At 42.0% G+C, this 19,360-nt stretch overlaps 2 protein-coding genes across 2 annotated transcripts in view; both read left to right on the top strand.

Moving 5' to 3' along the window:
- Window positions 1-9,818, top strand: part of LOC115205733 (arf-GAP with Rho-GAP domain, ANK repeat and PH domain-containing protein 3) — a 48,907-nt gene extending 39,089 nt beyond the window's left edge. Inside the window, exons 23-32 of the mRNA XM_029772003.1 lie at window positions 47-115; window positions 195-269; window positions 2,550-2,667; window positions 3,145-3,273; window positions 3,452-3,588; window positions 3,737-3,855; window positions 4,230-4,293; window positions 4,491-4,634; window positions 6,689-6,727; window positions 8,280-9,818. Of these exons, the coding sequence (XP_029627863.1) occupies window positions 47-115; window positions 195-269; window positions 2,550-2,667; window positions 3,145-3,273; window positions 3,452-3,588; window positions 3,737-3,855; window positions 4,230-4,293; window positions 4,491-4,634; window positions 6,689-6,727; window positions 8,280-8,756 (1,371 nt within the window). The 3' untranslated portion in view covers window positions 8,757-9,818. The remainder of the gene's footprint in view (window positions 1-46; window positions 116-194; window positions 270-2,549; window positions 2,668-3,144; window positions 3,274-3,451; window positions 3,589-3,736; window positions 3,856-4,229; window positions 4,294-4,490; window positions 4,635-6,688; window positions 6,728-8,279) is intronic.
- A 7,209-nt stretch (window positions 9,819-17,027) lies between these two features.
- LOC115204903 (neurogenin-1-like) lies at window positions 17,028-18,783 on the top strand. The gene is made up of 2 exons (XM_029770496.1): window positions 17,028-17,230; window positions 17,354-18,783. Exon 2 carries the CDS (start codon window positions 17,361-17,363, stop codon window positions 18,027-18,029), a length of 669 nt encoding a protein of 222 aa, XP_029626356.1. The 5' UTR covers window positions 17,028-17,230; window positions 17,354-17,360; the 3' UTR covers window positions 18,030-18,783.
- Window positions 18,784-19,360: the final 577 nt, after the last annotated feature.

Raw genomic sequence — 19,360 nt, 5'->3', positions numbered from 1 at the left:
TATAATCTAATGAATAATCAGTAAATGTTTAATTGTGTTTGTTCAGATTGACGAGGAGCAACATACCCAGATAGAACTGGAGCTCAGCCTCATCACCACCTGGAAGGACACACAGGTATACTTTATAAAGGATTTATAAAGGGTTATAACAGTTTTTTTCCTGGTTGTCTGTAATAATTGACCTGTCTGTGCAGCTGTCCCAAGCAGGTGATCTGATCATTGAAGTGTACCTGGAGAAGAAGATGGCAGACTGCTGCATCACTCTCAAGGTAAGTGGAGACAGGTTGTCTTCTGATTTTATTTCATGAAAGGTGTTATTATTTAGCCATATGGTGGCGCCTCTCCACCCTCCACTAGTCTCTCTAGAACAGGGGTTTCCAACAGGAGCTCCCAGCCCACCTTCCAGTAGCTCGCAGCCCACCTTCCAGTAGCTCGCAGCCCACCTTCCAGTAGCTCGCAGCCCACCTTCCAGTAGCTCGCAGCCCACCTAGGAGTAGCTCGCAGCCCGCCTTCCAGTAGCTCGGAGCCCACCTTCCAGTAGCTCGGAGCCCACCTTCCAGTAGCTCGGAGCCCACCTTCCAGTAGCTCGGAGCCCACCTAGGAGTAGCTCGCAGCCCACCTAGGAGTAGCTCGCAGCCCACCTTCCAGTAGCTCGCAGCCCACCTAGGAGTAGCTCGTGATCAATTCTGGAAGTACATGCATTTTTTTATGTGTTCCATGCAAACCATCATTGACATAGAGCTCCTGGCTACTATCCAATCAAACCCACATTGCCATTATCCCATCCCTGGTTAGAAACTATTGGTTTAAAAAGCCACATTTAATACAATATCTGCCAATTAATTTCTAGAAATATTGCCCCTGTGTCTGTTTGGTGCTTGTTTGTCTATCACTCTGTATGTAGCCAGTTAGCGATGCTGATGATAACCGTCTTGTGGGTGGGTAGACAGAAAGACCATCCCCAAAAACCTTCTCAATTAAATGCAAAGTAGGTTTATCTTACAGAACTATATCAATTGGGTGGAGATTGTTTAGAGAGCTCTGCCATGACACGTTCTGCAGCAGTAGGCCTGATGGCAGAAACATTGTTAGATTGTGTCAGGATCGTCGTAAGGATGGGACCAAGGCGCAGCGGGAATGTGTATGCTCATCTTCTTTTATTTAGAAGAAAACCAAAACAAACACTTAAACAAAAACAACGACGAAGAAACAGACCTGTGAGGCACACAGCTACACATGGAACAACTACCCACAAAAACGCATGAAAAAACACCCCTACTAAATAGGACCTTCAATTAGAGGCAACGAGGAACAGCTGCCTCCAATTGAAGGTCAAACCAATAAACTAAGCATAGAAATAGATAAACTAGACACAGACATAGAAATAGACTAACATAGAACATTGCCCAACAAACCCTGAAACGCATTAAACAAACACCCCCTGCCACGTCCTGACCAAACTACAATAACAAATAACCTCTTTACTGGTCAGGATGTGACAGATTGACACATTCCTCTCTTGCTCGATGCGCAATTAAATGGAAATTACACAAAAAAAATGTTTGGTTCGTTTTCTATCCAGAACAAAAAATAATAATATTGAGAGGAAAAAACATAAGGAAAAAACAACAGAGAACTGAATTCAGGAAAATACTAAATATGATTTTTATGTGGCCCCCTTTTAGAGTTGTTTACTAACCATTTATTTACTAGTTATAATGACAGAAAACACATCTCTTGTACACCAAGGACCTGGGGAAGAGTTGCAGGGTAGAGGAGAAAGCTATAAAGAAAAATAGTAGCTCACAACATGTTTAATTTTTTTTTAAGTAGCTCATGCTACCAAAAGGTTGGAGACTTCCTGCTTTAGACAGACAGGTGGGCTTCCACAATGTACCAATGTTTACCTAGGTCTGGGATTTCTAATAATAACCATCTACCATCCTCTATTCTATACATGATAGACATGAGCATCTCTATAGAAGAGCTAGGAAGCTCTGGTCTGGTTCTCTGTTGCTATCTCTCTATGGTCTGGTTGGTTCTCTGTAGCTATCTCTCTGTGGTCTGGTTGGTTCTCTGTAGCTATATCTCTGTGGTCTGGTTGGTTCTCTGTAGCTATCTCTCTGTGGTCTGGTTCGTTCTCTGTAGCTATCTCTCTATGGTCTGTTTGGTTCTCTGTAGCTATCTCTCTCTGGTCTGTTTGGTTCTCTGTAGGTATCTCTCTGGTCTGTCTGGTTCTCTGTAGGTATCTTTCTGGTCTGGTTGGTTCTCTGTAGGTATCTTTCTGGTCTGGTTGGTTCTCTGTAGGTATCTCTCTGTGGTCTGGTTGGTTCTCTGTAGCTATCTCTCTATGGTCTGTTTGGTTCTCTGTAGCTATCTCTCTGTGGTCTGGTTGGTTCTCTGTAGGTATCTCTCTATGGTCTGGTTCTCTGTAGGCATCTCTATGGTCTGGTTCTCTGTAGCTATCTCTCTATGGTCTGGCTCTCTGTAGGTATCTCTCTATGGTCTGGTTCTCTGTAGGTATCTCTCTGTGGTCTGCTTCTCTTTAGGTATCTCCAACCATGGGTGCTGAGGAGTTGACTAACCAGGTCCTGTACATGAGGAACGTCCCAGCAGGAGAGAAGGACGTGTGGCTGACGTTCGAGACCATAGAGGAAGGACAACTGGGTGAGGAGCATGATGTTACTATCTCTGACTGGGTGAGGAGCATGATGTTGCTATCTCTGACTGGGTGAGGAGCATGATGTTGCTATCTCTGACTGGGTGAGGAGCATGATGTTGCTATCTCTGACTGGGTGAGGAGCATGATATTGCTATCTCTGACTGGGTGAGGAGCATGATATTGCTATCTCTGACTGGGTGAGGAGCATGATATTGCTATCTCTGACTGGGTGAGGAGCATGATATTGCTATCTCTGACTGGGAAATACTATAGAAAGTCTGAAAACAGCTCAAAATAGTACTTATCTCTAATAGTAAAACTACCACTGTAAAAGAAAAACTGAAGTGAAAAACTACACAGTATGATGTCCTGGAATGAACTTCTGTGAAATAAAACTGGACTGAGAAAGTCTTCATGTTTCAAGGAGAAGCTATCCCAGAATAGTTGTTATATAATGTTCAAATGTTGTCTGTCTTCCACAGAGCGCCCCCTACACCCCAAAGAGAAGGTGCTGGAGCAGGCGCTACAGTGGTGTAAAATGGCTGATCCTAGTTCAGCTTACCTGGTGGTGAAGAGAGTTCCCAAAGGAGAGGGCATCAACATCCTCACTGGTGAATACGGCACAGACCAGAGAAATGGCTCATTAGCTTGGGTCTATCCATCCAAACAATCACAATCAAATTACCCTCTTTGATTTTTGATCGTCGATTTGTAATCAGCCCAATTTCTTGTTGCTCTTACGTTCGTACGTGACATATTATTTGGAGACAGTCTGATTTTTATTCACAGCCTACGAGAGTGAGATAATGAAGATGGGAGTTCTGAAGTGTCGTGAAGAGCCTCCCAAACTCCTCCACGGAAAAGTCTTTCAGGAACACACCTTTCAGATCAAAGACCACAAGCTGCTGCTGCTGAAGGACAAAAAGGTACTTCTGCTCTCACGTCACGGTCACATCTTGAAGTTGGAACTCTGCGCTAATTTGGACTGATGTAGTTATTGCAGGTAGAGCTGTGATTGTCAGTTTGTCTTTCCTATAAATATTTTCTTTCTGTATAACATGTCTGTCATTTCAGAGCATCAAGCCTGAAAAGGAATGGCCTCTGAAATCTATGAAGATCTACATGGGAATTCGAAAGAAGCTGAAACCCCCAACAAGATGGGGCTTTACTCTCATGATGGAAAAACAGCAACTGTAAGCGTTTTAAACTCTTGTCTGGCAATGAAAGGAAATACCACTCTCTTGCTACACATTATTTGGGTCATTGCACAGGGTGTCTGTAAATCTTGAATCCAACTTCTATTGGATAAGATTGAAACATAGAGGACACACACCATGTTTTCTCAACTATTGGAAATTCCTCTTAGTATTCCTTATTGTTTACTGTAGTGAATGATTTTGCATGATATCAGATGTTATGATATTATGTAAGTGGACTACATTGTTTAAAGGGAGGGAGGGTGGAATGTCTTGTTTTAGATCTGCCTCTCTCCTCCCCTTTAAATGACATCTCCCTCCCTCCCCTTTTTAAGAGCTAATCACTGCTTTTGTGTTTTTGTGTCTCCCAGGTACCTTTGTTGCTTTTGTGAGTCTGACCTATGGGATTGGGTCACCAATTTCCTCAAAGCACAGGTATGTTGTGGAGCTTGTTCCCCCCCTCCCCATCTGTCTGGGTTGTGTTGTATCACTTTTAAATGATTCAGTTTGCTTTCCCCCATCTTTTTTTTAGGTGTAACACCTACGCTTTAGATTTTTACTTCTGTCTGTTTCATTTTATCCATTCAATTCTATGTTGATTCATTTGGATTCACTTGTTTCCCCTCTAACAGAATGTTGACCCCCGACCTCCGGTGTTGAGGCGTCACTCCTCCTCAGACATCTCCAAACAGAAGTTTGGGACCATGCCCCTAGTACCAATCAGAGGGGGCGGACATGAGAGCAACTCTACCATGCTGTCAGCCAATCAGACTCTGGTACGTTTACAGTCGACTATGCTCGTATCCAATCAGACTCTGGTATGGTTTTGCAGAAAACAAGCCTCTCGCTTCCCAGTTTGCACCTGTATTATGACAACATTTTGTGGCGTTTTGGTGTTAGGCAGGTTTTTTTCCCTTGAGGCAAGTGGAAGTTCGTTAGTCGAAGTCTATGCCCCTTCGTTGGTGATTGGTCAACAGTACTACTCCTGGTAGGAGTGGGAACTATGGACGGGATTCTTCAATTAAGTGTTTGTTGTCATTCAATGAGAGATGACTAGTTTTCATGTAAATTCTTTCACTTGAGAAATACTGCACTAAACATCTTAGATGTAAAATTGTGGAACTAAGACCTCCTTGGCAAAAACGCAAAAATTAAAGATTTCTTGATTTAATTTGGACTATATTGAGGAAGTGTATACTGATTATGTTGTTGCTACGGCATCTCAAGAGACAAAAAGTAATATTCCTGCTTTTTTTCTTGTTTTTCAAGCAAAGGTCTTTTAGCCAACTGAACCTAGTATGGGGAGCATTTAGCCAACTGAACCTAGTATGGTGAGCATTTAGACAACTGAACCTAGTATGGGGAGCCTTTAGCCAACTGGACCTAGTATGGGGAGCCTTTAGCCAACTGAACCTAGTATGGGGAGCCTTTAGCCAACTGAACCTAGAATGGGGAGCCTTTAGCCAACTGAACCTAGTATTGGGAGCCTTTAGCCAACTGAACCTAGTATGGGGAGCCTTTAGCCAACTGGACCTAGTATGGGGAGCCTTTAGCCACCTGAACCTAGTATGGGGAGCCTTTAGCCACCTGAACCTAGTATGGGGAGCCTTTAGCCAACTGAACCTAGTATGGGGTTCTTGCACATTTGGGTTGACGTTTTAAACTTTGAGATGATTCCATTAGCCCAAGTTGTTTACTTCACACACACAGCTTGTTTTTGTATCAAGATCGCTCCTTTCTGTCTCCCCTTTGGTGTCTAGTATTTTTACTATTCCATATCCTTCAGTATCCCTCAAATACTATCGGTAAACTGCATAGCATTCACTATGGGCCCTTTTCCCTGACCCAGATTGAGACTTCTCTGTTTATACAACGGGTGGTCTAATCCTGGACGCTGATTGGTTAAAACCACATTGCAGCCTGTGTCTATTCCACAAATTACCACCAGCTAAATCTATGATGTTGAAATGCCTATTTACTCTGTTTCATCTCACTACGCAATCTACTGTCTCATCAGCCCAGCCAGCCAATTTTTAAACTTGATCTCCACTGTAAAAAGCATCTAGATATTATGTCTCATTTCTTTTAGACTAGCATTTTGTTTTCAATAGCGGAGATTTTATAAAACTTGCTGTCTGTCTCTCTGACATTTGCAACATTGTTTCAATATTGAAATTAGATCCCCAGCTGTCCCATAGTAAATTAATGGGTTGGGAGTCAGGAAGAGACAGAAAGGCAGGCAGCTTTTCTCAACCAGTCAAAATCATGAATCAGCATCATTTTTATGGACATATACAAAGAAATGTCAGTGGAAAACAGGTCAAACGAAACAAAAAGCAGCTAATTTGCAGTCTTTCCATCTTCAATTTGAAGTGATTGTGTTAGCTGTGTTGTTGGCTAGCTCGTCTGAACAACAGTGTCCTGACAAAAGCGCACATTTCCAATGCCAGGTGAAATTGTGCATCATTAGCTCATTCTTATGAATGAATGTATACAAATGGCTTGGGTAGCAACCCTAGATTTGTGTTGGGACTATATCTTGTGGAAGGATTAAATAGTATGAATAAATGTAGTGTAGTGAAAATACACTACATTTAGTGAAAATATGTGACTCATTATTTGAATATGTTGGTAACCGTTGCATAAAAGTGATAATGCCCTCGAAGCTGGTGATTGGAGGATATATTGGCACAGTTTGCAGTCCTCGACTTAGTCTCGGGCCCAACAACACCCGTGCCAATATATCCTCCAAACACCGGCTTCTCTGACATCATCACTTAAATGACTGTATTTCACGGTGTACACTGGTATCTTCTGTCTTTCTCTGCAGCGAAAGCTTCATGCTAGAAGGACTCTCTCCATGTTCTTTGTAAGTATCCACACCCTGGGGCTTGGTCATTTCAATGTTACATGTTTGCTTTGCATGCCATTTTGAATCTTAATCCCGGGGGCTCAGTTAGTAGTGCATAGCGCTTGCAATACCAGGGTTGTGGGTTTGATTCCCACGAGGGACCAGTATGGGAAAAGTGAGGAACTGCATACTCACTACTGTAACTCGCTCTGGAGTGTGTGCTAAATTACTAAAATGTCAAATGTATTATTTTTGTTTACTTCCGTGCTGCTGCTCCAGTTTCAACTGTTCTGCCTGCGGCTATGGAACCCTGACCTGTTCACCGGACGTGCTTGTTGCACCTTCGACAACTACTATGATTATTATTATTTGACCATGCTGGTCATTTATGAACATTTTAACATCTTGACCATGTTCTGTTATAATATCCACCCGGCACAGCCAGAAGAGGACTGGCCACCCCTCATAGCCTGGTTCCTCTCTAGGTTTCTTCCTATGTTGTTGGCCTTTCTAGGGAGTTTTTCCTAGGGAGTTTTTCCCAGCCACCGTGCTTCTTTCACATGCATTGCTTGCTGTTTGGGGTTTTAGGCTGGGTTTCTGTACAGCACTTTGAGATATCAGCTGATGTACGAAGGGCTATATAAATACATTTGATTTGATTTTGATTTGACTTCTCCTCTCATCTAACAAGAAGCTAAGGATGACAATAAAACATAATGTTTATTTTGAAGGTTGCTTTTGGACTTGTTTAACGCTCTCCTAACTTGCATAACTAACATTTCTCCAAAGCCCCTCTCTCTGTCTGTGTATAGACATTCCCTTGGTTTATACAGGGACTATATCTGACTCAACCACGCCTCCACTTCCTGATGGAAGCCCTGACTTCCTGGTATTAGAGCATCAGGATGTTGATGTGGATTTCTGAAGTGTAGACAACAGGATGGACTGGGAAGGAGATATTGTTCTCCAGTATTGTTCAGGTTTTATGGCCCTTTGCCTTGATGGGGAGGTCTGGGAGGCTTAGTGAAGTACCTTCTTGTGTTTTACAGAACACCGTCTGTTGTGGCTATTAGGCTACTGGTGTACCTACTGGAACTAACCCAACCACAGACCCAAACGCATTTACAAGATAATTGTTTTACTTGTATTTTTCTTTTGTTCCTCAGTGTATTGAGTAATTGTCTGGAGGTTGTTGCTTGAGGTGCTAGAACAATGGCCAGACCTTAATAAGAGGAAGTCTGTTGTTTTTAATGTCGTTGTCGAAGAAGGGTAACTCCCTACGATGTTTGTCCCATTTTAAATTAACCACACGTGTCTCTTTGTCAATGTAATAGCAGATCACCTCCTTATTACCTACCTAAAGTTCCTAACAGATAGCTACACCTCAACCCCCTTTATTATTAAAATAGTTCTACTTCTGCGTTTGTCTTGGACCTTCCAGAGCTTTACATGGTGTATAATCAAACATACCAAGAACTCTGGGTTTGGTTCAAATTCAGTGTTTCTTACCTCTCTCTGTTCTTTGTTCTCTCTTCTCCTCTCTCCTCCTCTCCCCCTCTCCTCCACCCAGCCCATGAAGGTGCAGCAGGACTCGTTCGAGGAGCATCCAGAGCCAGAACCCCCAGAGCCCCCAGAGCCCCTGTATGAAGAAGTAGGAGACTTCGGCCTGCAGGTCCTCAAGTCTCTGGAGACCAGCTTCCTCTCCAACAACACCTCAGAGACACAGGAGGTCCCTGACAGGCCCCTGAGCCTCAGCCTGGGCCCTCGGAAGACAGGCTCCCTGGACCGCATGATTGGCCCCAACCCGGTTCACTCTCTGGGGCTGGGAGGAGAGGGTGTGCTGCCCCCTGCTGGTTCTCTGGATACCCTGGTCCTGGGTGGAAGAGGGGACCTCCAGGAGTCTCCTCAGCCAGTGCCGAGGAGGAGGCGGCAGCAGCACAGGCCCTGTACCCCCTCTCAGGAGCTGCTCCTCCAGGAACTGTCCTCCGTCTTCACCAAGAAGACAGAGAATGAGGAGAATCCGCCAGGAGAGAAGAACGTCATCTGAGGAGAAGAGATGTGTGCACTTGTATTGTAGACTCAGGCCAGACAGACAGAAGACTGTAATAGCATGGGAGTACAGACACAACCCATTTGTTTGGGTGGTGTGTCAAAAATATATAATCAGATAGGAATAACCATTTTACTTATGTTTTATCCTACAAACTACTTACTGTTCTTCTGTCACTGGTATGTACATATCCGTTTTATATTGAAAGATGCTTATTGGATTATAACATCCTTGCTAATTGCTTAAGCTATGAACTATGGGGGATACCTTTTTTGTCGTTTTTTTTCATAGTTTACTAAACCTCTGAGGGAGAAGAGAAATGGATGCTTCTCTCATTTCTGGTTGTGATGCATTAGGCATTAAACTGTTTTTGTTTTGTTTTAAACAACTGGATTTTAAATAGAAATGTGTTAGTCTGTATTAATTTATTTTCAAGAATATTTGATCAACTTTGTTGTTTTATTTTTTTATAAAAGCTGTGAAAGTAACAAAAGCAGAGTTTTGCTTCAAGACAACCACAGATAATCCAGAGTGTTGCGACATTGTCTGACCAGAAGGTGGCAGTATGGACAAACTATCTTCTGTCTAGACAGCCCCAGATATTCCAGTGTTGCTACGCTATCTGGCCAGAAGGTGGCAATATGCCACACTGTCTTTTAGATAGTACAAATGGATTCTTAGTTTTATTCACCATGCGCAACCACTGTATGATGTGAATACGGCCAAATATGATGATTGTTAGTGGCACTACATTTAAATATTCTGAATTCATGTTTGCACTACTAAGTCTATTGCTTTTACATTAATATGCCATATTCGAGATCCTCCCTTTTTCATCAATCTAAATGGATAATAAGATATTCCAATTTGACTGCCTTTGCCAAGTGTCTATAGTGTGTTATAATGCATTTGCTTGCATTGTCGTCCATTAGTTTTATTCTTACTGTAAATATTGTACATTATTCTGTGTGCTTATACCCTTTCAATATTCATTATGCAGTATTTCACTTTGTTGTCGCTACATGAAGGTCTATATTAAATATGTTATTTTTAGTTTTATGATGCGTCCAATCTCTTAATTCTCAATCCTAAAACGGTAGAAAATTATAATTTCAATGATTTATCATTTCACATTATTTGTGTATGCAAGTAGAGTGTGAAGTAGCACAGCACTAGTGTCTGAGTAAGTGATGTTTAAACGTAGAGTCATGCTTCTTTCATTACCTTGTGGTCTTCGGTCTTCTTACTGTCTTGATGGTGACACCTCATATACAGAGAATGGTGATTCTTTTACCTCTTCTTTGTCCAATCACATTCCTTTTTTAAAGTCAGCCTTGTTTTAGTGGATTGTTTTAATCTAGCATGGGATTTAACATTAAACAGAAACAAGTTATGATAAAGGATTGAGGAGGATTCCAGGTTGGTAGAAGAGAAGATTAGTTAACAAGTGCCTTTTGTCATCTGTACATTATCAGTTTGTTTCTACTGACCGCTGAAATGAGAAGCCTTTTCAAGGGAGGATGGATTCTGTGTCTACTGACCGCTGAAATGAGAAGCCTTTTCAAGGGAGGATGTATTCTGTGTCTACTGACCGCTGAAATGAGAAGCCTTTTCAAGGGAGGATGGATTCTGTTTCTACTGACCGCTGAAATGAGAAGCCTTTTCAAGGGAGGATGGATTCTGTGTCTACTGACCGCTGAAATGAGAAGCCTTTTCAAGGGAGGATGGATTCTGTGTCTACTGACCGCTGAAATGAGAAGCCTTTTCAAGGGAGGATGGATTCTGTGTCTACTGACCGCTGAAATGAGAAGCCTTTTCAAGGGAGGATGGATTCTGTGTCTACTGACCGCTGAAATGAGAAGCTTTTTCAAGGGAGGATGGATTCTGTGTCTACTGACCGCTGAAATGAGAAGCCTTTTCAAGGGAGGATGTATTCTGTGTCTACTGACCGCTGAAATGAGAAGCCTTTTCAAGGGAGATTGGATTCTGTGTCTACTGACCGCTGAAATGAGAAGCCTTTTCAAGGGAGGATGTATTCTGTGTCTACTGACCGCTGAAATGAGAAGCCTTTTCAAGGGAGGATGTATTCTGTGTCTACTGACCGCTGAAATGAGAAGCCTTTTCAAGGGAGGATCAATTCTGTGTCTACTGACCGCTGAAATGAGAAGCCTTTTCAAACCTGAGACGGATCTATATTTAGAAAAAGGTTAAACAAATAACTGAACCAGGACGTGTAGAAGGCTTTCCTTGTCAATTATCTTCCTCATGGTCAAAGACGGGTATAAATAATGAATGTTACACTTTATTACTTGTTACCAAAGGTAATTTTCCTTTTAAAATCTTTATTTCCAACTTCCATCCCTGATACAGGTTTAGATTTGTTCCAGCTCGAATGGATACAAATAAAATAAAAAAATGTATCCCTCCCTGATGCCAATGCTTCTACCACTTTCCCTTCCTTCTCTCCCCCACCCCCCTCCCCCCACCTCTCCTCTTGCTCCCCATCTCCAAGGGTGGACCTAATGATTTGGACGCCCCAGGCAGAGGCCAATTTGAGCCCCTCCTATGTGCGTGCACAATTTGTTTTGATGGGGTTTATAGTGAATTGAACTGTAAAAATGTCTTATCCTTTTTTAATGTGCCATGAACACAGTCATGTTTTCCATCTGATTGTCAAACAAAACCATTTTAAAGTAGGTTACTTTTGCACCTTCATCCGAAATAATTCCATAATCCAAACAGTGCGCTGTGCACCCACAAACTTTCCTTGGTTTCAGCCACTTGTGAATTTGTCACCAGAGAAAGCATCCGAGAGAGCGAAACAGAGCGAAACGCTCTTACTATTTGTAGCCTACATATCTGATGGCATCACTCTTTATAGCCAGACTGCAGCAGCACGTGTTCTGTTTCCACGACGATGGCAGTGTTATCAGCAGCACCTGTCTTTTTGACTAAAGAACTTAATGCATTTAAGTCATTTTTTAGTTCAAATTAAATCGTCTTTATTTTTTTTAAACATTTTCTCTGCCCACTCTAAAAGCACCTCATTGCTGCTTCGAATGGAGCATGGGGGGGCCTCGAATGGAGCATGGGGGAGCATGGGGGGGCCTCGAATGGAGCATGGGGGGGCCTCGAATGGAGCATGGGGGGGCATCGAATGGAGCATGGGGGGGCCTCGAATGGAGCATGGGGGGGGCATCGAATGGAGAATGGGGGGGCCTCGAGTGGAGCATGGGGGGGCCTCGAGTGGAGCATGGGGGGGCCTCGAGTGGAGCATGGGGGGCCTCGAGTGGAGCATGGGGGGGCCTCGAGTGGAACATAGGGGGGTCTCAAGTGGAGCATGGGGGGGCCACAAGCGGATAAATCAAATAAATGATTGCTAGTATTATTATTTATTATTATTATGCACAGTTGACGAGGCCCCTTGATGATGTGGGGCCTGAGGCAGTTGACTCTCCTGACTGTAATGGCAGGTCCACCACTGCCCTTCTCTCCTCTTCTCTCCCCTTCTCTCCTCTTCTCTCCCCTTCTCTCTTAACCAGTAGCTTTCAGATGCAAAATAAGCAGACATATGGAGAGGAGGGCTTTCTCCGGCCCTCCTAAAGTTTCAGATTGTATGACAAATCACGTCCCCCTGCCCCCCCAACCCCACACAGACTCAGCAGACAACAGCTTCATTAGAGTGAAAGAGGGAGTTTTTGCAGCTTTGTCGAGTCAAGCTCAGACCCTTTCCCCTTCTCAATTACTCCATTGTTGGAACCGGCTTCAAGTTATTGCACTCCAAACCATATGGCTCAAGTGATGCCATCTCTGCAACAGAACCTTACCAGAGAAGTCCAGTTCAGGGTACCAGACAGGCTAGCCCCAAGAGTTGTGATATTGAAACTTTTATTGGGATATAGTCAACAGTCAACATACCGGGAACTGTTGAATGTAAAATACAGGTTGAAACTCCCAAAATGTATTAGTATATTACTATATTATAACCACAGTCAGTATTATTATTCAGATGAATCATATGAAGAATCATATGAATCATATGTAAAAATGTGATAACACACCATTCAACTGAGAATCGTAGCATAATAAACTGTGGTTATATAATAGAAAGCCATCTCCTGGGTGTACAGCACATAGACGTGGTGTTGCCAACAGCTCCAGGGACCACATCCCTTCCAGGGGCCTATGACCATACGGTGGTGTTTACTCTGCTGATGAGGTCAGGTTCTACATCACAGTAAAGCATTGCTATATATTAGTTCTTCTTTTAACACTGTTTAAACCTGCAGCGAACCGTTTCCTCAATCTGCTCAGTCGTTGCCATGGATCTTTAGAATTAGAAGGCGTTTAGAGACACCATGCTCATTGTGGACCCTAATGCAGGGTAAACTAGAGGTAAATTATGCACTTGTGTAAATACATGAAGACAAGTGAATAGGGCTGCAGTAGGACTTGTATTTAGACCAGAACATGTGATTGATAGCAGCAGGTTCACGAACTGTTGCAGTCTAGAAACCCGCTTCACAATGAGGCCACGACATTAGCATTCAGATTGCCCTAAATGAGATTCCATTACATTATAATAATAGCACCTGTTTGAAAATCTAATTGAGCTAAAAATGTTTCCAAATCAAAAAGATAGGTATCACAGACAGAAGCATGATTGGCTAACTCTCTCCCAAAACACAAACAAGCAGGTGTATGGTTAAAAGATGGCTCCCGGGTGGAGCAGCGGTCTGATTGGGAGTCCCATAGGGCGGCGCACAATTGGCCCAGCGTCGTTACGGTTTGGCCGTAATTGTAAATAAGAATTTGTTCTTAACTGACTTGCCTAGTTAAATAAAGATTAAATAAATAAAAACATTTAAAATAGAGCAAGGTGGCATGCCCATTTCAAGGTTTTGCCTCTGCAAAACAGTGTGGAGCGTCTTACTTTGGTCGGGAGCTATATGTGCTTTCATATAGGCTAATACAAATCAATATTTATTGAAAAACTATCAATTTGAATAAAATGTTTTTCACTCTAATTTGGAAAATGTGCCCAAAACAAATACTATTAAACGTAACGTTTGAATGATTGTGTGGGTAAAGTAGCATTCCCTATAACAGAATAAAACACTTATTTATTTTTACATTTACATTTTACATTTTAGTCATTTAGCAGACGCTCTTATCCAGAGCGACTTACAGTAGTGAATGCATACATTTCATACATTTTTTTTTTCGTACTTATATTTATAACAAAATAAGTAAATCTGACAAATGTTACCTTTATTTAACTAGGCAAGTCAGTTAAGAAAACAATCTTATTTACAATGACGGTCTACCGGGGAACAGTGGGTTAACTGCCTTGTTCAGGGGCAGAACAACAGATTTTTACCTTGTTGGCTCGGGATTCAATCTGGCAACCTTTCGGTTACTAGTCCAACGCTCTAACCACCTGCCGCCCCTAATTGACCAAAGTCAACTAATTATGTGTTTATTTGTGATGTGCACCAATTAACATTGGACCTGAAAAAAATAAAAGAAACATTCTTTAGAGTTTATTCTATAACATTCCTCTGTTCTCCAGGCATGTTGCATGGAATATATCATTCATTTTAGGGTTAGGGACATTATTCAGCCTGATCTTAGGAAGGGTAGGAATGCTGTGGTTTTTCCCAGGAGAATATTACACGTATTTATTTGTTTATTTAGAAATGAACACAGTGGGTGTAAAATGGAACTGAACTGTCCAAGAAACCGTGAATCCATAGAAAGATACCACAGTTTGCTACAAATAAGTTTGTTTCCATCACGGTTGTAAGGGACTTGTTTTCTTGTTCTCTATTTCTGGCTAATGCCTTTAGAAAGATGAAAGGGGAGCTTTCAGATGTGGAGAGAAGTATCTTGGTACAATTGAAGCACTGGACTAAGGAATGAATTACCATTGAAAAGTAATGGCCCTATTCTACCCTGCTTGAGTTTTTAACAAGAAGGGGGAAAAAACTCTGCTCGCCTGGGCTCCTGCCTGAACGCCAAGGGAAGGGATTAAACAGCGGATTAACATCTGAAAACTCCGTTCAGACTTTCTGACTCAAAGATCTTTTAGCAGACAGTAATCGCGTTAATACCCGGGGATTAATGCTTTTGCAAAAATACAAAATTGAATTTTAATTCAGGTTGTATAAATAGATATGAAATAAATGGAGGAATATGCCGCTAGAGAATGGAGAGAGAGTCTATCCCCCACACTTCCTTTGCTCTAGTGTCAATAGAGGCATTATGACCTCACCAGCATAACACCTTGCAAAAGGAATTTATTTATTCCTAACCCCGAGTTTAGCACCTGCCGTGCAAATGTGATATTACAACCTACTATTTTAATAATCAGCTTTGATTTAACATAATTCATGCTATAATATTTCAAATCAAATCGAATAATTCAAGAAATTGATCACAGGGGTGGTCTAATAATACAATTGAATAGATTTTATTTTCTGAATGGAATAACTTTTTCGTTCTTATTTGTTTCCATATTTTCTTGAGTTTGAGACCCTACTTTGGGTAATTCGGTTGTTTCACTTTCTCACGTGTTTCTGCTATTGAAATGTAATCACATCTCGTGCTCTTGTGCCTAATCCTGTCACAGCATCACCCAGGCAACCCCTCTCAAGTGTGGGCAGAAAACTCTGCTTTCTCTACCACCCAGACGACTTGTCCTATCCGCAACACCAGCCTGGTCTCCATGCAGGCTCACACTTCTAGGGCAAACCAGCTAAGTCATATTGTAAAAATGTTAACTTTTATCACTTTATAAGAGCAATAAAGCATGACTACCTAATAATGTCCTAACTAAAACCAAAATACACCTTCAAGCTGTTCCTTGTCTTTGATGTTATTACTGACTGTTTGGTATTGTAACAATAAAATTGATCCCGATCCCAGTAGGTTGGCACTTCCGAGCACAGGATTTGTCTGTAAGAGTTTAACATGTTATTTTCCTCATAAACCAACCTCCGGCGTGTGGCAAAATCATCAATAGTCTGTGTCACAACTTCGGCCTTTTTGCAAATGGAAATAATTATCATATAAGGTAAATTACATTTACATGCCCGAATTTAGACCAACAAATACGCTCAAATTATTTGAGATATAGAATCTAGGAGCATGCCTTAGAGCCGGGGTGTTTTGCTCCTGCTAAGACTATTTGAATAAGAATAACGCCAATAGAGTGGCTCAGGCTGAAAAAATGGGTGACAAAAGCCCAGAGGAGCCCGAATTTGGACAAGGGACAACGCGTATAAGGAATGAAAAGAAGTGAGGGGCGACGCGTAACGCCTACAATTGGAACAATTCACCTTATAATCGCTTTGATATATTATACATGGCCGAAGACTCTAAACATTGTGTAATTATTTATAAATGACTGTCCCTCTACCCTCATTATACCGTCGGGAGAAAGGCACTGCAGGTCCCTGGCCAAACTATTTCTAAATAGTGCCCCCATCCACTTTTTCAAAGGAGAGGCGAGATCCTGGACATGGAATAAATAGAATAATTAATGGATATTGGTATGCCTGTCTCATAAAGATGTCTTTAAAAACCCTTTAAAAAATTGGCCCAATCCATGCGCTAGACATTTTTACTGCTGTGCCCTTCATGTTTTGAATGTTAATTAGCCAGGGTTGACTGTAGATTTGTGGAGAAAGTTGTGAAGATGAAGTAACCTGTCCTGTTTTAGATGCTAGATCGGCTATAGCCCTAAAATGCGAATGTTTAAGCATGCATGCAACACTGTGCGTAATCGAGCTAATTTTTCTACAGCAACTTTTGTGTTTTCTTCGAAAACTTGGAAAACAGTCTCATTTTCCAACATTTTCAAAATCAAATGTTTATTTCATTTCGATATATAAGACATGCCTTTTTCTTTTACATATTCGGTTCTATAGGTTTATAGACCGAATCTTGGACAGAAGATAAATGAATTTCTTTTTTGGAGCGTGCCCTTGCTTCGGGGGGCTAAGCGCTCCGTCATTTGCTCATCTTCTTCTTTCATTTAACTTTAAAGGTTTAACTTAAAGTGGGCTTGGTGTTTGGTCCAGGGATGGATAGCAACAGTGGTGCTCGCGTGGCTGGGCAGCGGTCCACTGCTCTCATTGGACGTCGTGATTACAGGCACGCTTCGGAGCGCGAACAAATAACAGGCATACATTATGCTAATGAGATGGCAGCGCGGCACGGGGCAGACCTGATGCACCCCATTCATCCATCCTTCACACAAATGCCAGCGCGAGAGGTGTACGACCATTGTCTGACCAGGGTATATAAGGTATGTGAGGCCAGTCGTGTGCCAGGCTCATTCGCTCACACGAGCTGATTCAAGCGCAAGAGCAAGACGCGTGCCTTGTACTCTTCATTCAAACCACTTTTCGGACTTTGGCTCCTTGCAAGACAACTGATACTGTCCCTTCTCCAACCAGATAACTAAGGTAGGTTTCGTTCTGCTCTCATAGTCTTTCACCATTGCCTTGACTAGGCCTGCTTTCCAAACTTTACCATGCGCTCTTGCATTTACAGTGTTTAACCCATTCCCTCTCTTCTAATTTCTGCAGGGAAAACATGTGCACCGCAATGGAGACCGTTTACTCTGACATGGACAGTTCGAGCTGCGACTACTTTATGCAAGATGACGAAGATTCGTGCAGCAGCATGCACACTTCCTCCCCGTCATCCTCCATCGGCAAGTCCGCCTCCCCGGCCAGCGACCGCCAGGGCTCGTGCGCTACCGACCTGGGACAGAAGAAGAGACGCAGAGGCAGAGCGAGGAACGAAGCCACCGTTCACGTGGTAAAGAAGAACCGGCGCGTAAAGGCAAATGACCGCGAGAGGAACCGAATGCACAGCCTGAATGACGCTTTGGAGACTCTCCGGACCGTTCTACCGGCGTTCCCCGATGACAGCAAACTCACCAAGATCGAAACTCTGCGCTTCGCTCACAATTATATCTGGGCGCTCTCCGAGACCATACGCATCGCGGATATTGAACAGCGCCAGAACAAATCACGGGCTGATGCGCCTCTCTTGCTTCCCAACCTACGCGTGATGGACGCCCCGAGTCCGGCCAGCGATGCTTGCTCCTGGAGCTCCAGCGCGTCCTCCTCTTCCTCCTCCCCGTCTTATTGCACTTCAAGCCCCAGCAGCCCAGCCGCCCAGAATGACTATGCATGTTTCCAGACTGATGTTCGACAGTACAGCTACCACAACTTTGTACCAGGCATGTCCTACTAATTGAACTAAAGCCTTACCACAAACTTTTGTAGACTGCGAGATTGTTACAATAGAGTGATAGCAGAATAACAACTGAATGCATACTTCAGTTAGTCTGTTGAAAGGGAAAAAACTGAATGATATTCACTGTTTGCCTTAACCCATGTCTCTGTGGGTGTGTTTTATACCGTTTGTTTTGTTTTCCTATTTTTACATGCTCTAATTTACGTTCGGGTTGAACATTAATTTAATTTTGTCGACTTTTCTAAGTTGAGAACGGTTGTTTTGTTAGACGTTTAATATTCCTCAAAAACATTTGCACTTTTTTTCCCAGCGCATACGAGTCCTATAAGTCCACTTCACAGATCTTGACCTGAACCTCTATTAGACGAGTATTATCACTAAAAAGAAGAAGACAGATTTGCTTTTGTAAACTGAGGTGAAAAGTCAATTTTACAATTAGTAGAGCGATAATGCAGAAAAACGAGCGTGGAAATTCAGTTCCTCTGCTCTGACAATAGAGTGAAAGGCCGTCAGAAGACAAGGACCTGACTTCATACATTATGGAGATTGACCCCCTGAAAACTGCAATCCTGTTCAATAGAAAGACTCAATCCAACGAAGGGGCTAGAGAGGATCCTTCTACGACGTTTTTTTTTTACATTTTATTTATTCAAGTTTTGCCTGTCATAATGTATTTTGTATATAAATAGATTTCTATTCTATTTACATGAAAAGTGTGTGAACCATTTTTCTACAAATAAAAATATAACTTAAAAAAAAATATTTCTCAGTGTTTGGACTCCTCAAATGTTTCTTACTTGCTGAGAGTGGAACACTCAAAGCGTGCTGATTATCGCACTGATAAAACGCGTCGCAAATCCCATAAACACAACAATCATTGTCATCATTATGAAATTAATTACAAGAGCAGTTAGTTTCCTCGCGTGGCCTGTTCATGAAACAAAGAGGTGTGATTAATAAGATAACGGTTTTAGAGAGAGCACCGCAGGTGCATCCATCAGCTGAGGTTTTATTGCAGCTCATCACCCATGACCCCCATCAGCACTGTTGAATGTATTATCTTCTGGGACTTTCAACAGGCAAAATAGCAAATTCTAAAATTGTTAATGTGGCCAAATAAAATCTGATATATATATATATATATGTAAAGTGTAACAATTTGAATATTTATTTTAATCTGCCTTCTACTATATATATATATATATATATATATATATATATATATATATATATATCCACTTCACAGATCTTGACCTATATATATACATTTATATAAATATAGATATATATATAAATTGTAGAAGGCAGATTCAAATAAATATTCAAAT

The sequence above is a fragment of the Salmo trutta genome, chromosome 13 (genome assembly GCF_901001165.1).
Source record: "Salmo trutta chromosome 13, fSalTru1.1, whole genome shotgun sequence".
Taxonomy (NCBI): domain Eukaryota; kingdom Metazoa; phylum Chordata; class Actinopteri; order Salmoniformes; family Salmonidae; genus Salmo; species Salmo trutta.
The sequence above is the reverse complement of the archived record's forward strand: the minus strand, read 5'-3'. Positions and strand labels throughout refer to the sequence as shown.

Coding starts and splice junctions, on each gene's coding strand:
- LOC115204903 (XM_029770496.1), top strand. CDS start 17,361: ATGTGCACCGCAATGGAGACCGTTTACTCTGACATGGACAGTTCGAGC.